Raw genomic sequence first — 24,667 nt, forward strand, 5'->3', positions numbered from 1 at the left:
CTACTATGCCATGGTTGTTGAGGCTCTAACAAGCAAGAGTAAGATCAAGGCTCAATGATTTACATAAACTAGTGCATTGTGAAGTTCGACCTAGCCCAATAAGATGCCCAATAAGGAGCAACTTCTCAAGGATTTCAAAGAGGCACAAGGGGACACAATACGTAAAAGACACCAAATTGAGGAGCAAATAATAACTACCCTACAACTAAGAGATGATTCAGTACCAAGTTATGGTATTCCCCACATAGGTATGCTTGGGATTGCCTTCTAAAGATTTGTAGACAACAAGACTCATGCCTTTCGTCTGAAGGAACAATAGTTATTATACAAGTCAAACATTCAAGAGACTCCACCATAAGCAAAAGCTCCACCATCAAAGGCTCCTTCCAATCTAAAGACTACAATTACTGAGCCACAAAGAAATGCAGAGCATAAATGGCCTTGCTCCGGTGCGCAAGGCTGTGTTTAAGAGTCTATCTGAGGATCTGCACTATTGTATGTGTTTGATGCCTCTGTCATAATCCTATGCTAATCTTTAAGGGTACGGAGTACAAGGAGCTCTTACACGCAAATGGAATCAATTCCTACACCAAGCTGCACAGTACAAAGATCGGTCAAAACCTCCACATAGGATTTATCTTGGTACAAATGCCAATATAACCTCCACATAGGTTTTGTCTTGGTACAAATCCATAAATACTTTCATGGGCTATATTGGCATCAAATCCCTGAAAATTAGTAGAAGAATGTTTATTCCTATACCAAGCTGCTTCAATAACTCAATTCCTCTCTGATGGAGGTATGCACCAAGCTGCTTCAACAAAAAAACCAACTAGTGCACATTGAAAAAGGATTAAGCATTACAGTGAAACATGTGAAGACTTCTGGCCCCCATGCTATACTGTCAACTGTATTCCCTGTAGGTCCACTCTTTAAGATAGTGGACTGGAAATGCTGTCATGTGCAATTTCTTCTCAGGCCTGTATAACGATGTTTTGCCAGGCCTGGCATGCCTCCATACTACAATGTAAATCACAAATCCTTGATATATGATAGTGGGTATAAGAAATGAGTGGGTAATCACCCGCATATCTGCTTTTTCAGCATGTATTATATCTTAATTGGCCACCTTTGAGTTGATAAGCTGCACAGTACGAAGATCAGCCAAAACCTCCACATAGAAGTAGTAACTTGTATTCATCAGTCCTTCAGGAATTAGTACTTCAGGGTGTGATATGTGCCCACGGGCTGCTCCAATGAAAGTTACCACAACATGCCAAGGACAGCCACACTCAAAAGATCACCTACTCCACAACATTCCAGGACAAAAATTTCAAGCATGCAATGCAAGTGTCAGTATAGCAGTATTTCATAACCTGGAGACTCAATTTCTAATCTTCTCTTGCACAACTTCCAGGAAAGACCAGTTATCTTACTTCTGTTTTGTACTTCAAACCATTAACTCCCGGACCATGTTTGTAATGAAGGTCATATTCGTGTCGTTCTATAAAAGCAATTATTCAACAGTGAAGATAATTTAGATACGCATGGACCACATTGTGATACTGGATCATGACTGAACATTAACTAGCAAGGATTCCAAAGGCTTACAATGAGAACGACATCAAACTCTTTCTTGTACTTCTCAAGCCAACCATCTGCATTTTCATTGCTATGCACATCAAAAATCAAAACAGCTAATAAGTTACTACAGTTTTACCTGTACAATCTCAGGATGTTATACCCATCATAAAACTCTTATACCTCAAGTGAAGATTGGAAGAGAAATTTCTATTAGCACATGCTACAGAAGTACCAACAAAAGCAAAACACACTGACAAAAAACCTCAGAGGAAAAGCTACATACAGGAACCCAACTGATATCCGGTTTTTGTAGTCGAATCCATCCGACATACCCAAATCTCCAAGATGATCACCAAGAAGGAGGACATTTGTCCGCTGCTTTAAAGCAGAGATATCTGTTCCCTCCTTGTTTCTCTCTCCCTCTGCAGGAGGAGCTGCTAGTCCAAGTGCATGCTCATTTTTATTGAGGACATGGATGGTTTTGCCTTCAAAAAGGAAAAAACAGACAATTGGGAACAGTAGAAAACTGTAGAAAAGCTTTTTCCTATATTTACTCATTGAAGATGCTGTATGTTTTCTGTTTACTTATTAGGGTTGGATCTTGCAATTCAAATTCTGCTCAGTGTTGGAGCTTGGAAAAACCAGTACTTAAGAAAGCACTTCATTGAACAGGCGGTAGGAATCAATCTAAGAAAATATTTATTCTTCATTAAAGACAGTATTGAATATGGCCCACAGCATTGGCAGCAACATCAGTCACATGACTAGACAGGATATCATCATATTGTAAGGCATTGCCAAAATCCCCAAGGCAAGCACCTGTGCTTCTTAGGCAGTATCCATGTCCACACCTTATCATGGCAACACAATTGTTCTTATGGATGCAATCACTACAGATTTGATGAGTACAAGAGACTCACAGTCTCCCCCACTAGTCCCAAAGGTTATAGCCTAGAGTCTAGAGATTAAAAATTGGGCTCATAATCATGAGGTTGGGTGTTCTCAAGCCTTGCAAGGTGCATCGCTTTGCTGAACACCTGTATTCATAGCCCACTCAAAAAACTTGATATTCCTCCTTGCTTGGCTCACAGTGTTGGAGGGTCTCAGAGTGATCAAGGTCCATTGTTCATTCAGCTTGCAAGCTATTCTACCTAGCATAGGAGCAATGCCAGTGTGGCTCTTGCCCACTCTTTCAGCTAATATTTGGAAGGGAGGCACCCCCCTTGTGAGTATTGTGTGAGACTCACCCATTATGTACTGTGAGGATGGTAAATGCAATGTTATGGAAAAACAGAAAGAAGTTTCAGTCTCCCATATACTGTTTTTGTTCTTATCCATGCCAATATTTTCTTCCCCTCCACTTCCAGTCTCAATACCAATTCACAAACAAACAAACAGCATTTCAAAAAACTCTGTCCAGTATGATCAAGAAGCTGGAAAAGAAAACAGGCCCCACAATTCATGCATCTTTCCATACTATCTGTTGGCAACGATCTCAGTTTTACAGGTTCATGTTTAAACTGCTAACACAAAAAGAACCAACGTTGTAGGTGACAAGGTTATTGAGACATTTACATGTGTTCATTTATACAGGTTCAAGGAATTTGGCTCAGTTTGGTTTATGAAAAGAGAACAAGAGATAGGAAGCATATTTACAGACCCTCCAAATCACCATAGCCATCTTTGAACACATACACACCTTTGAAGCCAATAAGATTCCCAGCAGAGTCAAACTCCATCTTATTAGAAACAATTCGCACATTCGAAAAAGATTTCTGAAGCTTTTGATGCATGACCTAAGCACAAGAAGAGAGAAGACGCCTTTTCAGAAATAACCCAGCAATCTGTTATTTGATGGCATTTAAAAACTTTGCAAACATCAGATACCTCCTCAATGATGTCTGAAAGACCAGCAGAAAAAATGAGGACTGGAACAGAACTTTCCTAGTCAAAAAAAGCAAAAAGAAAAACAGCTCAGCTTCTCAAACACTGCAATTCATCACCAAAAAGACTGCCTAATACAACAAGGTCACAGTTTCCTATCAGCATGGTGATGCAGGACACAGCAAATAGACACCGATTTGCCAAAAGCCTGGACAAACTGCAACTGTGACCACAGCTATGAAACATACGGAATCTGCACGTGCAATAGTAATGGAATGCAATATAACCAAGGAAAATAAACAAGGTATTGTTCTTCCAAATTACACTCCAAAGAATCACTGCTCTAAATTTCATGTTCTTTTACCAGCCGTTTATAATCATCTTGTCCTCTTAAAATATTTTTCCTAAGTGTAGCGATTTTCTTAGCAAGGACCTATGATTTCATTTCTTGTTTAACCATCACATTCTATGTCACTAGATTGCAAACTTCTATATATAAAGTCCTTGGGAGGTAACTTACGAAGATTCAAGTAATTGACTGCATCCATGCATTACATCATCCAAACTATGAATTGAGATTATTATAGCCATCTCAAACCACGTGCCTAACTTTGCGGTGTAACTTATAGTCACAAACTATGTGATCAAATACACACAGGGTTGATTGCTTGACATTTATTTAGGTTCATAAATACAATTCTGATACAGTTTTGGCAAAGTCTTGAAGAGCTGATAGCCTACTGGGGGTTCCCTAGATTTTATATCTTCCTAAAGCTTCTTTGTTCAAGATTTTTAAGAAAATGCTAAACCTAAGGGAATCCCAAAATTTTTTGTGAATAGCTATACCTAGAAGCTTTTCTTCATTTGAATGTTCCTAATCTGAAAATACCTTAGTGGCAAGCATCATTAACATGAAGAATTATGTAAACCTAGCATCCACATTGGACATCTCCGAAGCATAATGCATCATGGTGGCAAGTGTAATGTGCTCGCTCCTCAAATTGTGAGACACGTCTTAGCAATCCATCGAGAGATATATCTAGAAGACACCACCTGGCACTCCTAAGGAATGACACGGGGTTTGCCAACTAAGGCCTCTCGAGTCTGCCTCGCAACGGAACTTATCCAGCAATTCCCACTAGGATCGACCTGAAGTCCGGGTTCCTAGCAATCGGGTCTTCCTAACAACCTTCTAACGTCGGTCGACAGCCGCTCCACTTTGCGTAGATACAACTGGACCAAGGCAGACTCATACTGCACTTGGTTCAAAGAGAATGGGAAACGAGAGGGATGCATCGCTCAACCTCTCTGCCCGTAAGGCATAGTCCCATTCCGGTCCCCTAAAACAGCATGAATCAGATTTTAACTTACAAGTTCTAAGGTCCTTGTCTATCTAATGATCGCATCAAATAAATTCAATTGAGGAAAGCTCTCGGCTAACCGAGACCACCTTGCCGTAGGATGGACCCGACGATCACATCCACCACACTTCCCTAGGGGGTTGTTTTAGTTATCTAATTACCTACCACATTATGTTTGACGTATAAAAGCAGCTTCCTTAATTAACCCGTAATCACAAGTTTCTTTACGTAATTTAGAGCACAGACACGAAGACAAGATAAAGAAAGATCAAACACTTCCTTAACTTATCTTCAGATTAATGTTTGTCTCCCGTCCATACAGGAGAATTAAGTGTCCCTTTCTGCCTCCGCAAAAAAATCCTTGCGTCTCCCAAAAATAAAAACCCGAAGGTTTATCCTACCAAGATTCTGCCTTGTAACTAGTATCAAGGCCTCAAGATCCTATCTCGAGTCACGTAGAACACTTATGTAGGGTCTGGAAGCATTGGGATTTACGGCCAAAGCCCCCCCTGGCACCCAAGCGTCCTCCTACGCCAAGTAATTTCCACGAAGAGACCTCTCGCGGCGGGTTCGGTCCACTAGCGCGGATTCAAAACCCCCTTGGTTAGGGTTTGGCGGTTCGTGGGGGGTAGCTAGTGCCATCCTTCCTTAATTATCTCTTTAGGAAATCATCCACAATTGAAGCAACCAACCTAATAACATTTACTAGGAAAAACATCCCTTTTGTTCCCATGGCAATTTATCCTTACAGCTCCCGCCATGAAAATATAATCACTTGGATATTCATCCAAAACCATAACCAATCCTTAAGTATCCTTTCGGAAACAATCAAGCCAAAACAACTAGCCTAACATCCTTTAACTAGGAAAACACCCTTTCCTAATCCAGCAAGTAACCACTCTGCCTAGTAATCACTTTTTCCATCTTTAACAAGATCAACCTTCGTTAAAACCATTTCAACAGTTCCAAGCAACATGCTTAGCATAAATCAACTACCATAAAGTTCGCTCTCCCCCTTGGGTTAGGGCTTTGCAAGGTCAATTTAACAAATTCCTTCTAGATCCTTTAAATGATCTAAGTGGTCTTCCCCTTGATCCTGATTTGATCAAGGCTAACATTGTCCTATTGTTTCAAACATAGACAAGTTTGGTGGTTTGTACAACATTCCTGTTAAGGTGAAGTTCCTTTCCTGAATACCCTCAACATTCTTCCTTAGGTCGATTGCAACCCACAAGATCCGATACCTTGGGAATTGGGGTTTTCCCTAAGTTCGCCTTTGCTTGTAAGGAACAAGAATCTACATAGTCGAATGCCAATTCAACTCGTGTTTTCGAGTTATAGACTAGTGATCCGCCCTTTCCAACGGCCTTAGCATCGGCTAGATCTTCATAGGAATTTTTCCCTGGATAGTTCACCTATCTAACTCCTAAATGTTGTTGCGCATTGAGTCCACTAGGACATCCTTACCCTAGTGTGTAAGTCTCCCCTTCCTGGAAGAACAAGAGAATTTTTCCATCCCAAGTTCTAAGGCATTTAAACTATATTTACGAACTTATAATTTACCATAAATCCCAGGTCTTAGAAAAACCTGATTTTGATCCGCAGGTGTTGAGACATTAACAGTTCCACTTGATTCGGTCTGCTTCTTTTTCCCTTTCGCAGCTCCCACACTCGTACTTCGATCGCGTCGGACGAGCTCTTGTCCTCCTTCCTCAAAGTGCGAACCTTGCAAGGAACTCCATAGCTTTGCTAGGAATTCGGCAGCCCTCAATTTGAAGGGAATAGTAGCAATGTTCCCGCGGTTTAAGTGAGGGGGAAGGATGAGTAGGAACAAGGCTTAAGGGGGGGGGGGAACCTTGGCACCGACTATATCCGTGAGGGTAAATCCCTTCTTTGAGAGCTTCTCTCTCTCTCTCTCTCTCTGTGTGTGCTGGCATGATGACGGCCTTAATCATAGTGCGTTCCTTGAGCCAAGGGGAGGGGGGAAGGGGGGAGGGGAAAGGGGTATTATATACTTGAGAGGGGGGGTGAGGTCTCCCTCTCCCTCTCCACGTTATTATGCTTGCAGCCCACCAGCTATTTGATTTGCATGGCCGCTAGATCGAGATGATGAGAACGAGGATGAAGACGTAAGTAATGATGATGATGATGATGATGATGATGATGAGTTGGACGGAGACCGTTACGATGAGAGATGGCACTAGTATCAAGGCCTCGAGATCCTATCTCGAGTCACGTAGAACACTCGTCTAAGGTCCGGAGGCATTGGGATTTACGGCCAGAGCCCCCTTGGTACCCAAGCGTCCTCCTACGCCAAGTAATTTCCACGAAGAGACCTCTAGCGGCGGGTTCGGTCCACATTCCCGGCACGGATTTATAACCCCCTTGGTTAGGGTTTGGCGGTTCGCGGAGGGTAGCTAGTGCTATCCTTCCTTAATTATCCCTTTAGGAAATCATCCACAGCTGAAGCAACCAACTTAATAACATTTACTAGAAAAAACATCCCTTTTGTTCCCATGGCAATTTATCCTTACAACTCCCGCCATGAAAATATAATCATTTGGATATTCATCCAAAACCACAACCAATCCTTAAGTATCCTTTCGAAAACAATCAAGCTGAAACAACCAACCTAACATCCTTTAACTAGGAAAACATCCTTTCCTAATCCAGCAAGTAACCACTCTGCCTAGCAATCACTTTTTCCATCTTTAACAAGATCAACCTTTGTTAAAACCATTTCAACAATTCCAAGCAACATGCTTAGCATAAATCAACTACCATAAAGTTCGCTCTCCCCCTTGGGTTAGGGCTTCGCAAGGTCAATTTAACAAATTCCTTCTAGATCCTTTAAATGATCTAAGTGGTCTTTCCCTTGATCCTGATTTGATCAAGGCTAACATTGTCCTATTGTTTCAAACATAGACAAGTTTGGTGGTTTGTACAACATTCCTATTAAGGTAAAGTTCATTTCCTGAATACCCTCAGCATTCTTCTTTGATCTGGAGATGTGTATGACAGGCCGTGACCTGAATCGTGTGATTCGGGCGATTTATCATCGCGCTGGCAAAAACGAACCGCGCTCGACATATCCCAGTGACGGCGATTCTGGGCCGAGTCCCAAAATCGGCCCTCGGCCCACTACCACTGGGACCACTTAACTCAGCCCACCTGATTCCACCCTCGGCCCGCCCGACCGACTCGGCCCAAAAACTCATTCGGCCCGTCCGAGCGACCCATTCTGCCCGGCCAACTTGGCCCAAAAACTCATTCGGCCCGTCCGAGCGACCCACTCGGCCCGACCGACTCGACCCTCGAACATCTAGACTCGGACTGGCCGAATTTGACATTCGGACCAGTCACATTCGGCCCTTCCTACTCGGCCCTCGGACGGTCCGAATCGGGCATTCGGCCCCTGTAATTCGGACCTGTTGGGCCGAATTTAGATTTTCTCAAATTTTAACCTGAAGACAGTGAAATTAACTAAGAAACCATACAGAGCCGGAACCATATCATAGATCGATCACTGGGCTGAAACTTAGAGCAAGTAGTTCAAAATTTGGCTATAAACGGTCCTCCAAATTGCGCATGGTGTTTACCGTAACGGTCCTGCGGGCCGGGGGGAGACTGCCCCCCCGGATCCCGCAGAGGGGGCTATGCCCCCCTCCGCACCTCCCCCAAGTAGGTTGGAGGGAAAACGCGCGTCGTGACATGTCCTCCAAATTAGACCCTAGTGTAGTAATGGCTCTACACGAGCATGGATCCTCACTTGTAAAAGAGCAACCAAAAGCCCATACCCGAACAGAGAGAAACAGAGACCCTAGAACCTCAACGGGCCAATCTAGCCATCCAAGGCAAAAAGGCCACACCACAAGAACACATGTACATTGTGTTCAAACTGCGTCTGATCGAAGCAGAATGCAACATCAACAAGCTACAAATGCCATGATGACTAGACATGACACCCTTGACGAGAGATGTATCCTGAATAGCACTGCACTGACGATCCAAGACATCAATGGAGAATCCACATCTGGTCGTGCAATTGAGAACTCAAGGGCATTTGTCAGAAGGCTTAAATTTACAAGCCAAGACCCAGAAGACGAAGACATAGTACCACTTGCTTATCTTAGGGTCAAGCTCACCGCAAAAAGAGAGCATACTATCGATGCTCTAATTAATGAAGGAGCTGATTCTAATATCTTGACCTATGAATCATGGACCCTACTAGGCCAACCAGAGCTCACACCGACTAGTGCAACTCTTAGCCCTTATGGGGGACACCCACAAGCACTCATAGGGAAGTGCAAAATCCTTGCGACAATTGAAACAGAAAGCTTGCCTATCCTATTTCATGTTCCTCCAAATAGTGCTAGCTGCGGAAAAGAAACCCTCCTAGGAAGACCCTTCAAAAGGGCGACTAAGTGTGAGGCCGACTATGTAGCACAGAGGATACACCTGACACTACCGGGTGTGAGGATAGCCACAACCTTTAGCAAGGGTGACCTCATCAAACCTCGAGGGAAAGGCAAGCAAGGTGCTGACATAACAGTCAAGCTTGTTGACGAGAGCAAGGACTTGTTGGAAGAGTTAATACAAGCACAGGTCGAACAACGAGAACCAGTGAGTGAGGCCATGCCTGAAACAAGTAAGTCAAGAGACAATGCCAAGGACGGGCTTTGGACTTATAAATATCGTAGAAGACCCCAAATATCATAGAAGACCCCAAAAGAAGCCTAAGCCTTATAGACGCAGGCATCGATGGAGGGTCAGCAAACGCCGCGATGGATATCCAAAGCGTTGCTACGTGCTCAAGGGTACTACCCCAGTAACCGATGGATTTGGGTACCAAAATCCCCTGTTAAACCGCCTCCATCAACTGAAGGCCAGAGTGCATCAAAAGCAATGAAGCACAGGAGGAAATCTAAGAGAAACTCTAGGTCTCGAGGCCAGAAACCAAACATGAGTGTTCAAAAGAAAGAGCCACAGCCTAGCATGCTTAATAAGCAGATGTCATATGTAGCCATTGAGTGTGCACAAAAGCCATTAGTGCCTAAAGAGCCTTTGATTTTCCAAGAGGATAACAGGCATCATAGGCACAACATTGCTCAGGGCAAGGCTGATCACTCAACAAAGCAAATGGCACAATCGTCCAATAGCCTCGAGCAAATCATTCGGCCAGTGCCAAGTCCACCTAAGAGTCCTAGATCTCCTACATCCTCTTTTTCCAAATTGACATAGAAAGCACAACAGCCGTCGTCGATGGCGGCTGCCACTCCCAACCTATGTCTCCATTAAAGCTTCCAAATACCCAAGAGGGGAAACATGACACTGGCCACAGCCCTCGGCCCAAGGATATACCTGTGCAACCCAATGTGACCAGATCAACTCATGCTCGATCTATACAGATGAATGCTCAAAGGGCAACAAGAGATGCGACCACTTCTGATCGCCCTAGGGACTTGACACCGCAATCCACCAAGGGTAGCCAGCCCACTAAATTAGCTGCTACTACTTCCAATCAGGGAACACAACAGTCACAACCCTTGGCCGTGACAATGCCCCTTGCGGAACGTGTCCTTAGTAGTTTACCTGTGAAGGAGGTGTCGCAACCAACTTCATTAATAACTCCGGCACTTCCAAAGAGCCTAAAGCCTGGACTGGAAGAGTTAAACACATGGGAAACGCCTGAAGAGCTAGACTCCCCCAAAAGGGAGACAGTTGTACCCATGCAACTTGGCAAGGCTATTCCGCAAGCCACGACTAGGTCCCATAAGGACCCTCTAGAGAAGGGAAATGCTAAGGCCCGACCAAGCACATCAACGGTCGATATAGCCAAGGGTCCTGAGACGTTAGATGCACCTGCGCTGACCAAGAAAAAGAGGAGAAAACAACGAAAACAACAGTTGCAGGTGGTTGTGGACCCCAAGAACATTGGGACGAAGAGCGCCGGAGAGCTGACAAATAAAGCATCGATTCCATCCACCAATGGACCCATTAATGCCTCTCTTAATAGCCGTGAAACCTCATACACATCCGTATGCTCTGAAAAAGCAAAGCAGTCGCTACCATCAGTGGCTGCTTGCAACACTCTATCCATTGACAATAGAACTCACATTGACCAATCAAGAGTGGATACAACGCTATCACAACAGGGTGACAAGATCATACCAGTCACACCCAAGGAGAACCATGACACAATAACGAAGCCTCAAGAGAAACAAGGAAACCCCAAGAGCATGAGCAATCCTAGCGCCGACCAATCTTGCTCATACAGGCCTAAACCCCCAGCTATGCTAAAGCCTAGGCAAACTCCTAGAACCTTGCATGAAATAGCAACCGAGCAAACCCTCGTTGAACATAGAAGTGTCGCAGAATGTTTAACTGAGTTGGATGCTAAGCTCAAGGTGTTTACACGCGTTTACGTCCTTGCGGACATGGGCACAATCCCCAAGGAGCAGCTTGGAGATTACTTGCCCTTCCCTTTCTCTTGGGAAGAGCAGGAACACCTTGATGAACACTATAGCAGGCTCCTACACGAACGCTTGCAACTCATCTCGGGCGAGGAAGCTGACGAACTGCGCTTAACCGTCACGTTCAATGAAGTGCTCTGCCAACCGAATCTCGTAGACCTAGAGCAACTAAAGCGACTGTCAGCAGGCCAGAGTCGGTTTAAGCAGCGTTGGTGTGAAACCCGCATTGCAATGGCCGAACTAGGAGCCCAGATCATGACAGTCTCAGAGGAGCGATTGGCCAAATGGCGGTCTCAAAGAGACCCAACCTATGTGGCACCAACTTCCCTTCAAGTGCTGACTGCCATTCGGGGTACGTGCTTAGCTGAACCTAGCCAAGAGAACTCTCTATTTGATAAGGTTCTCACTGAAGAGGAGTTACATATTGCCAGTAGACTTGAACAAGGTTCGATGCTACTCGATGTTGCAAAATATCTATCGGTATTGAGTAAGCTGCCACGAGTACTGGATGCGTGTGCCACGCTCCAGTACAATCCCGAGTTCTACAATTGGTTTTTATCCTCATGGAGTGACATGGTTTCATGAACATGTACATAAATAAACAACATGTTTTGTGACTGTGTAAATAATACCAAAAGAAGCAAAGGCCAACACACCCCATGAGCAATGATGACCAAGTGCAGGCGATACGCATCAAGTCAAAACTAAGGGATTCAAGTTGGCGATGTCTTGTTTAGCTGGACATTTTCATTATGGTTGAAGCAGGTGACTTGCATGTACTCTCGCGCCTTTCCAAGTGAATGCAGAATGACACAGGTCAATGTCTAGAAGCGTTTAAGATCCAAGTCACCACAAGACCACCAACCCCATAAAGAACCATTATGGAGGAAGTGACAAGAATACCAAAAAAACAAAAGCCATGACGGAAATGCTACTGTATGAGAACCCAAGGACACCTCTGCAGAAAGCACATATTGCAACTGAGCATGGCCGAAGCATAATCATCGATTACCTCCTCCTTCTTGGCCAAACTCTATGTTCGGGTAGGAGCCACGCTCTCAACAGGGGCGAACGTCTCTTCATCATCCAGGATTCAATTCGCAAGATGCTCTGCCCTTGTCCATGCGCAGCTCACTCCAAGTGCTACCTCAATTGTTCAAAGTCTCACATGTTACAAAGAGGATTGCAAATCTCTAATGTATCTCTTCATCTCGACAATAGTTCCTCTAGCATCAAGGCTGGTGACACAATCCTCTCTCTAATATCCATTCTTCATAGCCTTTGGATCCCAACATTTCTCAATCCAAATGAAAAGCTAACAGCCTCAATGTATAGCATTGATTGTATTCATTTTTTTCCACAAAAAAAAAGAAAAAAATAAAGAAAAGAAAAGAAAAAGAAAAAACAAAAAAAAGCACACACGATCACAGCACCGCACCTAGGGGTCCTCAAATTAGGTACGTCCAGTGACCTTGGTCGGCTGGCTCTGTCCCTAATCCCCTAGCCCTTTGTACATCCCCCACAATTGTTCAGGGCACATTAAGGGCAGGACATACCTAGGGAGCTCGCCTCGCCTATGGTTAGACCTGTCACCCTGAACCACTTGCACAATTCTTCTGCACTCCATCTCAATGTCATTACAGTCAACAGTGGTAAGCAAGGCATGAAAGACATGGAAAAATACACCATACTTTTCAAGCACTACAAGTAGCCACTAGCTACCAGAAGCTAAGACATCAAGGAGATCAGTTATGCTACATTGCCTTGACAAGACCATAATGACGTCTCCAGCAATCTTCAAGTGTACTCCCCGTCTCATCAACAAATTTTTCCATCAACTTAGCCCCTTGCTTCATTGACCCATTGCTGTACCAGGAACCAAGCCGACAGTCTTCTAACTAAGTAATACCTAAATATGCACGAGCACTCACATAATATCTGCACCGAAATATATACACAGTTTGGGTCCTCAAGTGCAGGACAATGCTCTCAGCTTGCTTCGAGTTCGACCTGTCTCCCAAACTAATTGCACTATGTCTTGTGCACAATAGAGAAGACTAGCACTACCCTTAGGGAGAGACCACATGACAGGTTTTCAATTGCAGGTGTTGAAGACTCCAACGAAAGTGTCGTTCGCTCTTCATCAACACCCAACTCTGAATGCTTATCCCTTACCATCCGACAAGCCCGCAAAGAATCGTCATGTGCAGAATCCCCAACAAACCAATACTTGTGCTGGCCATCAATGCAATCCCCAACACAGAATAGCCCTACCACCAACTCCAACAACCTTCCACCAGCCACCTTGGCCACCAACAGGTCCCCCAAGACCTTCTGCCACACCACCACCAACACTCCTCCACGGAAACCACAGGCGTCCTTATCACCCACGTCTTCGGTGCATGCTACAACCTGCTACCCTACGACGGTGAATGCCATGGGACTGGCACTCATCTGGGAGGGGGTAATGTTAACCCTCAAACGAACGAAGGTGGAAAATCCGGAAAAGCTAAAGCAAAAGACAAAGACAAAGGCCAAGGCAAAGAGAAACGGAAGACAAAGACGCACAAGGAGAAGAGTCCTACATAAGGGAAAAAGGCGCACAAGGAAAAGCACAAGTCAAAACTTTTGTAAAAGAGCGCAAGCGCATCATGGTTTAATTCAAGGAGCGCCGGGCTCTCACCTGTGCAATTTGTAAATGTAGATGGGCGGTGGAAAGAAAGCTAGGAAGATAGAATGACAATGGGAAAAAAGGCCTACTAGGCTACGGCCGGCCATGTAAAAAAAGGGAAAAGGGGATGACCGCCCAAAAGGGATTTAGAGTTTTGTATATAAAGTTGAAAAGTGAATGAAAAGCTCATTCTTGTGTGTGGCCAAAAGTAGCTCTCCTCTTCTTCTTCAGGAGTGTGAGAGTGTGAGGGAGTGAGTGTGTGAGGGTGAGGGACGGAGGAGGAGAAGCTGTTCATCTTCTCCTCTCTTCTTCTCTTCTCTTCTCTTCTCTTGCTCGCGGCAATGGAGCTTGGAGCGTGGAGCTTGAGAATAGAGCTTGCTTGAAGCTTGCACTTGGATCGTGGAGCTACCGAAGTGTGCGGGAGAGAAGGTAACTCGAACGGCACGGAGGTAAGCTCACTACACCCGTAGATATGGATGGCGCCGGCTATGTGAGAGGTAGCCATTAGTGTTCGGCTTGGAACGCTTGAAACAATAAGCGGTCCGTGGGTCTTGGCGGTTGAGTGAAAGCTCCCACACTAACTCCTAAATGTTGTTGCCCATTGAGTCCACTAGGACGTCCTTACCCTAGTGTGTAAGTCTCCCCTTCCTGGAAAAACAAGAGAATTTTTCCGTCCCAAGTTCTAAGGCATTTAAACTATATTTACGAACTTATAATTTACCATAAATCCCAGGTCTTAGAAAAACCCGATTTTGATCCGCAGGTGTTGAGACATTAACAGTTCCACTTGATTCGGTCTGCTTCTTTTCCCCTTTCGCAACTCCCACACTCGTACTTCGATCGCGTCAGACGAGCTCTCGTCCTCCTTCCTCAAAGTATAAACCTTGCAAGGAACTCCATAGCTTTGCTAGGAATTCGGCAGCCCTCAATTTGAAGGAAATAGTGACAATGTTCCCGCGGTTTAAGTGAGGGGAAAGGATGAGTAGGAACAAGGCTTAAGGAGGGGGGGAAGACCTTAGAAGGTTCTAGAACCTTCTCTTTCTCTCTCATTCTCTCTCTGCCTGGGGAAGCATGCGATGGTGGCACCGACTGTATTCGTGAGGGTGAATCCCTTCTTTAAGAGCTTCTCTCTCTCTCTCTTTGCCGGGATGATGACAGCCTTGATCATGGTGCGTTCCTTCAGCGGGGGGGGGGGGGGGGGGGGGGGGGGTGGGGGTGGGAGGTCTCCCTCTCCCTCTCCACATTATTATGCTTGCAGCCCGCCAGCTATTTAGGCATAGCCGCTAGATCGAGATGATGAGACCGAGGATAAAGACGTGAGTGATGATGATGATGATGATGATGAGTTAGACGGAGATCGTTACAATGAGAGATGGCGAGAGTCCCAGAGCTAGCAGCGACAGAGAGACAGTTACGTTTTTTTCTTTCATTTTCTCTTTTTTATTTTAATTAACTAAAACATGCATTCTAACCTTAATACTAACTAGCCTTACTAACTAATGTTACTATCATACTTAGTATTCGCGCGCGGAGGGGAGTTTAAATGCAAGGTGTTATAAAAATGTCGGAGACATTACAGCAAGTGTGCAAGAGTTTGGATTCAAAACATCATTTTGAAAAGAGTTGTGGAGGAGTGTTCAGACATGTTTGAAGTCTGAACATGAAGTGCTTTTATGACAGTCCTGATTACTACATTATACATCTGTGTGAATAAATTCTAAAGCACTTATTGAGGGCAAGCTACTGAATTTACCTACCCTTACAGAATCTTTCATTTAGCCTCACAAAAAGCGCCCCCATTCGCCCCCTCCCCAAAGCAAAGGTGAAGCATTTGAATTGTAAACACCAATTGCTTTTACAGCATTCCTGATCGCTAGTTTGCATGTTTGAGTGTAAATAAATCTTGAAGGACTTATTGAGGGAAAGTTGCTAAATGTACCTACCCGTATTGCATCTTCAATTTTTTTCGCATTATCCCCACAAAAAGCCAACCAAAGACGGAGTTTTCATTCAAAATCCACAAAAGCACACTCGCCAACAATGACTGAATTCTCAAGGAATCCACTCCATATCATGGGCCATCGTTAGGCATGACTTACAAGTGCAGATCAAATGATGGCTCAAATGTTAATTTACTACTAAGCTCGAGGTTGAAGTACCACCCAACACTAGTGGTTTGAAGACCTACAATAATCGTCAAAAAAATCATCCCTTGTTTTCATCAAGAGCTTTCCAAAGAATGAAGCAAAGACCTAAGACACTGATTTAATGGTATCGTTAGGACATGTATTTTTGCAAGTCTCACTTAACATGTGGATTAATTTTTAATCACATGTTTAAGTAAATGTTGCACATGTGGGATGCAACTGAGGTTACTGCAAATTAACGAGTCCGGGAGGGAATCAAGGGATGTCGAACGCAAAAGTTGTAGTTAGTTATGTCGCAGAAATATTGGGTGGTATCTAGTGCCAGTTATTGGCCTAAGTCATTTATATAGCCATAAGTGTTATTTGTGGTGACACTAGAGATTTGACATTTTATGCAACTTAAAACAAATCTGATGGTCAAAAATGACACATGACCACTCCGGAGATGAAGTGGCCCAACCAATTTAAGTATTGGCTCATCAAACTATTTTTCTAGATATCGAAATAATTATTATATTAATCTTTGTTAATTTTTTACTTAAATTTAACATAATTATCATAAGGACGTGAAATTTTGAGATGCTTTAATCTCATTGAGGATTTAAATTACTCCTATGTGCATCCTAGACCTTAGCAACCTTGGTTATAAACTATATTTTATGAACCTCACTCGGAAAGAAAAAGAGATAATACTAGCTTGTTTTTGCTTTCTGCGTGGACATCTAGAAACTCTGTGCGGCTAAAGAACTATCAAGAGAAGGCGGTTGCTGTCTATGTAGTTCAGCCGCTGCTTTCCTCTTCTTTTCAGTGTCCCCTTATCTCCTAATACTGCACCAATCTGATTAAGCCCTTGTGATCGCATGGAAAGAACTATGCAACCCCAAGACCTTCTCACGACGTGTTCACTGTTTTCTGAAGGTTTTCAAGTGGTTGTGTTCTTCGGCAATTGCCCTTTGTGCTCTCTGGTTGTTTGTGTCGTCTGGTTGTATATCCGCCTTTGATTCAACATAACAATACCGGCTATTATGGATGGCACTTGCTATAATTAAGTTGTGAAACCAGCGATAAGCACGACCCATCCTGTGATAAGAACACTCCTAAGAAAAAATTTACACACCTAATCTTACAAAGTGGATATAAGAATGCATGAATTTCTTTTGTCCACAGTTAACCCCTCATGCAATATAATATGGAACAATATGGAGACTCGTTAATTATTAGATACTCTTAACATGGCATTAATGGAAAGTAAATCAAGTTTCAAACTTTGTATGGAATATAAGCTTTTAGTACTCAAATGTGTTTTGAGGAGAAAACACTCGGTATGATACGTGTCATGCACACCCATAGTACAGTATGTTTCTTGGAAACTGCTCTTGCTGACAATTGCAACTAGGTGCCACTTTCATCACTTTTAGTCCCACCACGAGATGGCACAAATGTTCCTCATAAAAAGCTTGTGCTAGACAATTAGTCTCACTGAATCGAAAGTTCGTAATAGAAAATGAAAGCTAAGAACTGAATAGATAAATGATTATATCACCTTAGTTCACAAAGAAATAGGTGAAACTCACTGAATCGAAAGTTCATAATAGAAAATGAAAGGTAAGAACTGAATAGATAAATGCTTATATCACCTTAGTTCACAAAGAAATAGGTGAAACTCACTTGTAGAAATTCAAAGAGGTGAGATACACCATCACGAAATTCAATAGTGGCTTCATTAACCGACTGCACGATGGCTTTTCGACTGAGCCCCCCTTCAACAAGTAAAGCATGTGTCTTCTCCCACCTAAGTTATGTAAAATCAAACCAAACCTTCAATGAAGAAGTTTAAGTAATTGTATTGTCTGATGACAACAGAAACATCAAAGTTACAGCAACTAGCCCATCAGAGAAACCTAACACTTCCTCTAATGACTAAAAGAGAACTAACAATGCCTAACATAAGAATCTTTGCACAAATATCCTCCTATCTTTGATTGAGAGACTACTTCCAAAACACAAAATGATTTAAACAAAGTCAAAAACTAACAAAGAGATTGAAGACAAGGAGAAAAAGGGGCTTATTCTACAAGTTATAAAACATTCTACATGCATACACTTGTATACGCCATATGGAAGCACATACGACATTCACCAAATGTGTGTCCTAGATGCACCTGATGTTACTTTTTTAAAAATCAAGTGCATCGTTGTCCAGTAGGTTTAGCACCTACATGTAAAGCAACCAGTTAGATGGGCTCTGCATTAAGCACAAACATCTACTCCATATTATCCACAATATAATGGATTGCTATATGGTATTGTTTATTCTACTCGCCGCATCTATGGATCTGATCTATGTAGTTTGGCACAAAACCATTTTCTAAAAAGCAGGCCCATGTGGTCTCTGATTCAAAAAGCAACTGCATATCTAAGATCCTGGAACTGAAACACTTCCATCAACATCAGAATCTTTAGTATCTAGACCTATCAGAACATGTGTTTTTCAACACATAACCAAACACCTGGCCTGCAAAACTAGATTTCATGAAACAAAATGAAACACTTCTCACTGCTGCAAAACATAGCATTTTGAGCAAAAAAGGTGTTACTTTGATTCTCCAGATAAACTTCTGAGGCTGACTTGAATTGCCAGTCTCCAAAACGTAAATCTCAATACTGATTTAGGGTGGCTGCTCTTAAAAATGCAATGCGAGGGCTCCTATGCCCGAAACTTTGAAAATAGATTAGTTTCTGCTGAAACCAAGATTGAATGACAGTAACAGATCTTGGGGTTCTGTAAGGAGGTTATCTTGCTGGAAAACAGCTGCTTTAGGCAAACAGCATGATGGAATAGGCCAAAATGAGCTGCTTTAATGTCTCTCTAAGAGTGAAAATGAACCTGGTTCAGAAAAAAACAAAAATTTCTGGAGATGGAAATGTACTCTAAAATGATATGGAAATTCGAGATTGAAGGATCCTTGATGTTAATGAAAGGGATGGCTCTACACACCTTTCTTTGTACGATTTTGTGTTTTGGAACAAAAATATCTTTCTTGATCACTTCATCTTCCAAGACCTCAACCTTGTCCCATTTATCATCCAAGCCTCCTACCATGATTTCCTTGGCAACCCAATCTTGGTGTTGTTTTTCTTCAATCTATGTTATGACTTCCTTTACTAGAATCTCCTTCTGTGGTTCAGATTGTTGTACCTGATCATTGATTGATGGTCTCATCTTCGCATTTCTTTGTCTGGCTAATGTGCTCTTCCAATTCTTGAACTATCTTCCTCGTTCTCTTCAACTCCTCCTTTAAAGTTTTATTTTCTTGTTGCAACTGTTGGACCATATCCAGTAGGTATCGCTCCCATGGTGAAGACCTCATTGCTAGTTTCGATGGTGGCAAGACCAATACCTCAGAAAAGCTCAATTGGATGACATCTCTACATGTAGATGGTGATGTACATGGGACTGCAGGGCTGTTATTATAGTGCTGTCCTGACCATCTGAGAGACAGCCCCTTTCCCTCAAGTGTCAAGGATTACTTCACCCCATGCTTGCTGGTCTGGAACAGGAGTCATCTGGGGCAGAAAAGAACAGTGGCGGAGCTGAAAAGAAGACATTGGTAGGGCAAAACAGATCAGATCCGGCAGCAAGACTGAACAGTGGCCTGGTAGAAGAGAGCAGTGGCTGGGCTGAGAAAAGAAAAGGCAGCAAGGGTGGGGCAAGGGCAGGGATAGGGGCAGAGAGAGAGAGAGATTAACATCTTCTAAGGCCAAAATCAGCCTATGAGACAAAACCATTTACAATGCTGATCATCACTAGACATCAATGTGTGACATGCTAAAGGATGATCCGTGATATACTATGAAAAGAAAAGCGATGTACAAGTTAAAATTGTGCCCATGTGGGGATATGGGAGAATGAAGTAGCACATGTCTAGCTGTGTGGCAAAGTGATATCCATATATCTAGTTCTACCCAGTCATGATCAGTGTGGGTAGAGTATGCCATAAATCTCAAGTGGAATAGTACGAGGATAGTATTTGGACTGAGCCCTCACCTCTATCATGTGCTATTCATGTCACTGATAGATCTCCCTCATCTCTCTCTAATGTAGCATTTGTGTCTAGTACATCAATATCCTCGGTCGGCATGCTACTCTAATCTCCTCAACTCTCTAGACTATCAGCCTTCTCTATGTAGGTGCTGTATGTGTGGTCACTATCTAGAAGAAATCATGCTGTGTGCAAAAGTAATGAAGTGCATGAAGATGTTGCTTTAGACCCTCCTATGACTTAGAGACCAAAACAATATAATCAGCATCAGCATAAAGCATAATAGAGACTAATATACCTACTATCTCCACCCCATCACCTCCTCCTTGTGTGATGTGATCTTCTATCTCATCAATGTGGAGTCCAAAGAGTGTAGGGGAGAAGGGACATCCCTGCTTCACTCCAATGGTGTTAGAGATCATGTCTAAAAGTTCTCTTGGACATCTTGCTCAGCCTATCACCCTCTCAAGTCTGAAGGAGATGTCTCCTCCAAATAGCATGGGCTATATAGGCTTTGCATCTACAAATTTAGCACTTCTCACTCTCCACCTCTTCCTAGCATAATCTACAAATCCACTCAACTCTGAGAATATGGGCTGCCCTCCCAATCTCAATCTCAATCTGATGAGAGGATACCCTGAGCTCGCCAATGGCCATCCGCATCTCATGTGGCATGTATACATCTAAGTATCCAAGTCTCTCAATGAAGCCATTTGTTATGTCTCTATAATACAACATCTTCAAGGAAAGGGCTACCAAGGTGAAATCCATGTATGTTGTGCGTACAATTGGTAAAGGTCTTACCACATGACCAAGTTCCTCTCAACGTTGGAAAGGTGTATGAAGGGGGGGTAAGGGTCATACTGAAAGGAGAGAAGGTGGTCCACGTCAATCCTAGATCTTGTGAGTCGCTACTCGACCTATACATACCATGAAGTCTCACGTCCTACAATCGGAGAAGCGGCTTTTCTTGAACCGATAGCAATGCAAGTTGTAATTTGTGTAAGCATCTTCTTTAGGAAACATCATTTCCACAAGAGTGGTTCCTAGAAGATCGAGATAATCATAGAGTGGCGTTGTCCCAAAGATGCGACAAAGATGCACATGTTCTTGGGGATTGTCAATGTCCTATCAAAAGTCCATTGAACACTACTGATAGGTGGCATTACCTCTTACAAATGTCACAAAGTAGGAGTTTTAATTGGCATGGACAAGAGATATTGAGCGAGCTTTCAAGTAGTCGGAAGTTATCTCCTCTTCCAACCCTATATTGAGATTGCACATCTCAATGTACTTTTTGTGGTGATTTCAGTCAAAAGTGAATGCAACAATCAAAGCATAGAAAAATGCTGAAATAAACTACTAAACACAAGACAAAAGAGAGAGAAAATAGAAAATGCAAAAACATTGCAAAGGAGAACTCAAAGATATGCTCAAAAAATGAAATCCATACACCAAACATGAGACAATCACATACAACAACGAGTCACTAGCTACATGGGCACTAGCATCGACTCCCTCTCTCCAATAGGACCCTACATTGGAATCTACAAGTGGTGAATAAATGAATTGTGGAGAAGGAGCTTGAATATATAGAACAAAATAGTGCCAATAAAGATTAGGTCAACGAGCATTTAATGCTCGGCAGGTAATAAATACTCAAATGATTACCAAAATGGCAAATAAAAATTACCTAAATCGCTAAAATGTCAAGCCCACTATTGCACATGCCCAAACTCACATATGAGCTAACTACATTGCTGACACCCTCTCTCACATCATGGGTAATTTGATACGATACAATGATACAATGAGAGTGACTCATCATAGTCCATACAAACAAAGACCACCAAAATATGACCATGGATACCCAAGCAATGGGTGATCAAGCCACCACCAAGGTGCCTCAAAGAGAACCTAATTGTTGATGTTGATTGTACCAAAACCTAAAAAATAGAGAAGAATTATAATAGCTCTTTGTGTCTATCAACAATGCCTTGCAGCAGCACAAATGCTCATCTTGTCAAAAATGCCTCTGAGCATACATGAACATGGATTCCTTGCCTTTGGCCAAGACCACCAAAGTGTTTCCCCGTGTGAGCTCCGACTAGAAGCCAATCCCACTCTATCATGTAATGGCCCATTATAAACTTGGGAATCGATACCAACTCCAAGATTCCAAAATCTATCAAATTTTGGTCAATACATCAAGAAAGTCCCTCTCTAAAACATGTGCACCTATATACTTGTATAGATGAGGCTCACTTACCCCACCTCTCCACCCTCACACTCCCTCTCTAGTACTAGAGAGTCGTGAGGGATGACCAAATCACCTGCACTAGAAAGCAACACAGCAAGCAGCCAAGCCCTTCCCACAATTGAAAGAAGATAACCCCTTCTACGCCTTGGCCTTCGCCTTGGCTAAAGGATCCAAGTCAAAGTCAGAGGAGGCAATGAGCTTTACCCATATGTTCTCCATGTTGCTTGTGTATGAGATGTCTTTGTGATTACAAGGGTGGCTTCCATCCTAGTATGGTGGCTCTAATGAGGAATTTATCGCTTTTGAGAGGGGTGACATAAAGAAGAAAGTGAAGGCATGTTATCACTATGGTAAGCAGGGCCATTTGCACAAGGATTGCGAGCAGTTAGCGGCTTTGAGGAGGAAGAAGCAAAAGTAGTAGGATACAAACAAAACAGCTGTAGCAGTCCAGAACTGCAAACCTCTAAAGCCTCAAGCCATGAACCACAATCTTAGCACCATCCAGCACTTGTGTGTGTAAATACCACCTATAGAAGTCAGGAAGAGAATGACCACAACATAGGGCAATGGTGGTGGGCACTAGTAGGGGTAATCTGAAGGCCCACCAGATGCCACATGGCCGATGTTAGTCTGTTCATTGCCTGCATTGCTCGTTTTCCTGCACTGCTGCTTGCCCATCTGCACGTGTCAGGACCTGATGTGCGTGGTGCACCACTGATTAACCTAGGATCAGCACACAAAACTCTGATATAGGGCGAGACTGAATGAATAACAAATCCAATGCTGAAGTGCGATGTATACCAAAGGAATTGGGACTTGTGCATGCTTATGCATCCAAGAGATGAAGGAGAGATAATTTGCACAAGGTTGGTTCCACTGAAAACAGTGATAATGCTCTTACTATTGAGGAAATATGAACTCCTTAAGCAAACAGAAATAAAATGAGCACTTACCACTCTTCCATAAGTTTTGTCTTTTCAGAAATTGGAATGTTTGGAGATATTTCCAAGGGGTAGTAGTGATCAAACAGTGACTGCCGTTTGAGGTCATACTCAGGATTGCCTTGGCTTAGGAGCGAGTGGCTGCCTGATAATCAAAACAGTAGGTAATCAAGAGTTTTCCAAGGAAAAGTTCGACTACGTATGAAACATACAGCTTATGTACTTTGCCCTCTCTTTCCGTCCACAAGGTACTTGGTGAGAGTCATGTCAAAATCTGCGATAACCTGGAGAAAACATGTATGACTTTAGGCTGCACCTCCAATAAGGCATGCTTACAACTGTAATCCTATGGGGATGCAGACCTGTAGCTTGGAAAGACCACCATTGCGCCTGATTCTCTCCTTCTTCTCTTCCAATGCAACAGGATTGGCAATAAGAACATCCGACAAGACAGTGGAGGAGCTGATGACAAGGTCCTCCATCATTCCACCACATCTAGCCTTGCAAGAGAAGGTATGCAACCTTCAAAGAACACAATGCAGACGATAATGGTCATACTCACAGCAGAGTCCACGATACAACCACAGCCTTGCAAAATGGCATACATGAAATGCATAGAATCAAAAAAGCATCAAAGTAGGAATCGATCACAGTTTCCTCCGTCGTTCCACACATCTAATCTTATAAGAGAAAGTAACACCAAATGGCATAGAAGATGTGCATAGAATCAACGAAGAATCAAAGTATCCAATGGTGGCACGGTTTTTACCGCATCGATCCTTGCAAAGGAAGTATGCGACCTTCGACGATTCCAAAATACAACAAATGCCTACAATCAAAGCAGTATCAAAGTACGAGGCATCTTACAATGGCGGGAGAGAAGTCTGGGGGTGACGTCTGCGAAGGAGCTGCAAGTCACGAGAACATGAAAAGGGCTGCAAAGCAGGGAGGGAGAGGAGAAGGCACGACAGTCTCATGCCTCTTCTCCCCGGCCTCCCTCCTCGCAGTAATCAGGCTAGACTTTCGAACATTTTGAAGCCATTGTTCTTTTGACAATAGTTCTTTCGCCGATTCTCTAAGGACGAAAACCTTTAACCCATATTTGAATTTCGGCGTGAAGAGATTATTAAATAAAATGTACAGGTGGCTTTTCATACTACACACCTAACCACAAAACATCAACCGCAAATGTGCACAATGTGTAGGCAGAAGCGACCCAAGACAAAGTCTCAAAAGACATAATGTGCAAAACATTGGATTTTAGGCTCGGAGAATAGCATCTCTAATACTTGCCATTACAATT

At 43.1% G+C, this 24,667-nt stretch overlaps 1 protein-coding gene across 1 annotated transcript; it reads right to left on the bottom strand.

Annotated features, from left to right (window-relative positions):
- Positions 1–298: 298 nt before the first annotated feature.
- LOC148025397 (5'-nucleotidase / magnesium ion binding protein) lies at positions 299–24,439 on the bottom strand. Its single transcript, XM_087692501.1, has 11 exons — positions 24,232–24,439; positions 23,727–23,886; positions 23,588–23,648; positions 23,377–23,509; positions 17,789–17,912; positions 3,472–3,528; positions 3,284–3,380; positions 1,868–2,069; positions 1,612–1,672; positions 1,437–1,504; positions 299–1,304 (listed from the first exon to the last, which is right to left on the bottom strand). The coding sequence occupies exons 1-10, from the start codon at positions 24,339–24,341 to the stop codon at positions 1,451–1,453; spliced, it is 1,059 nt and encodes a 352-aa protein (XP_087548627.1). The 5' UTR covers positions 24,342–24,439; the 3' UTR covers positions 299–1,304; positions 1,437–1,450.
- Positions 24,440–24,667: the final 228 nt, after the last annotated feature.

The sequence above is a fragment of the Lygodium microphyllum genome, chromosome 14 (genome assembly GCF_053477565.2).
Source record: "Lygodium microphyllum isolate KBCC chromosome 14, Lygodium_microphyllum_v1.1.10, whole genome shotgun sequence".
In the NCBI taxonomy this organism is placed as follows: domain Eukaryota; kingdom Viridiplantae; phylum Streptophyta; class Polypodiopsida; order Schizaeales; family Lygodiaceae; genus Lygodium; species Lygodium microphyllum.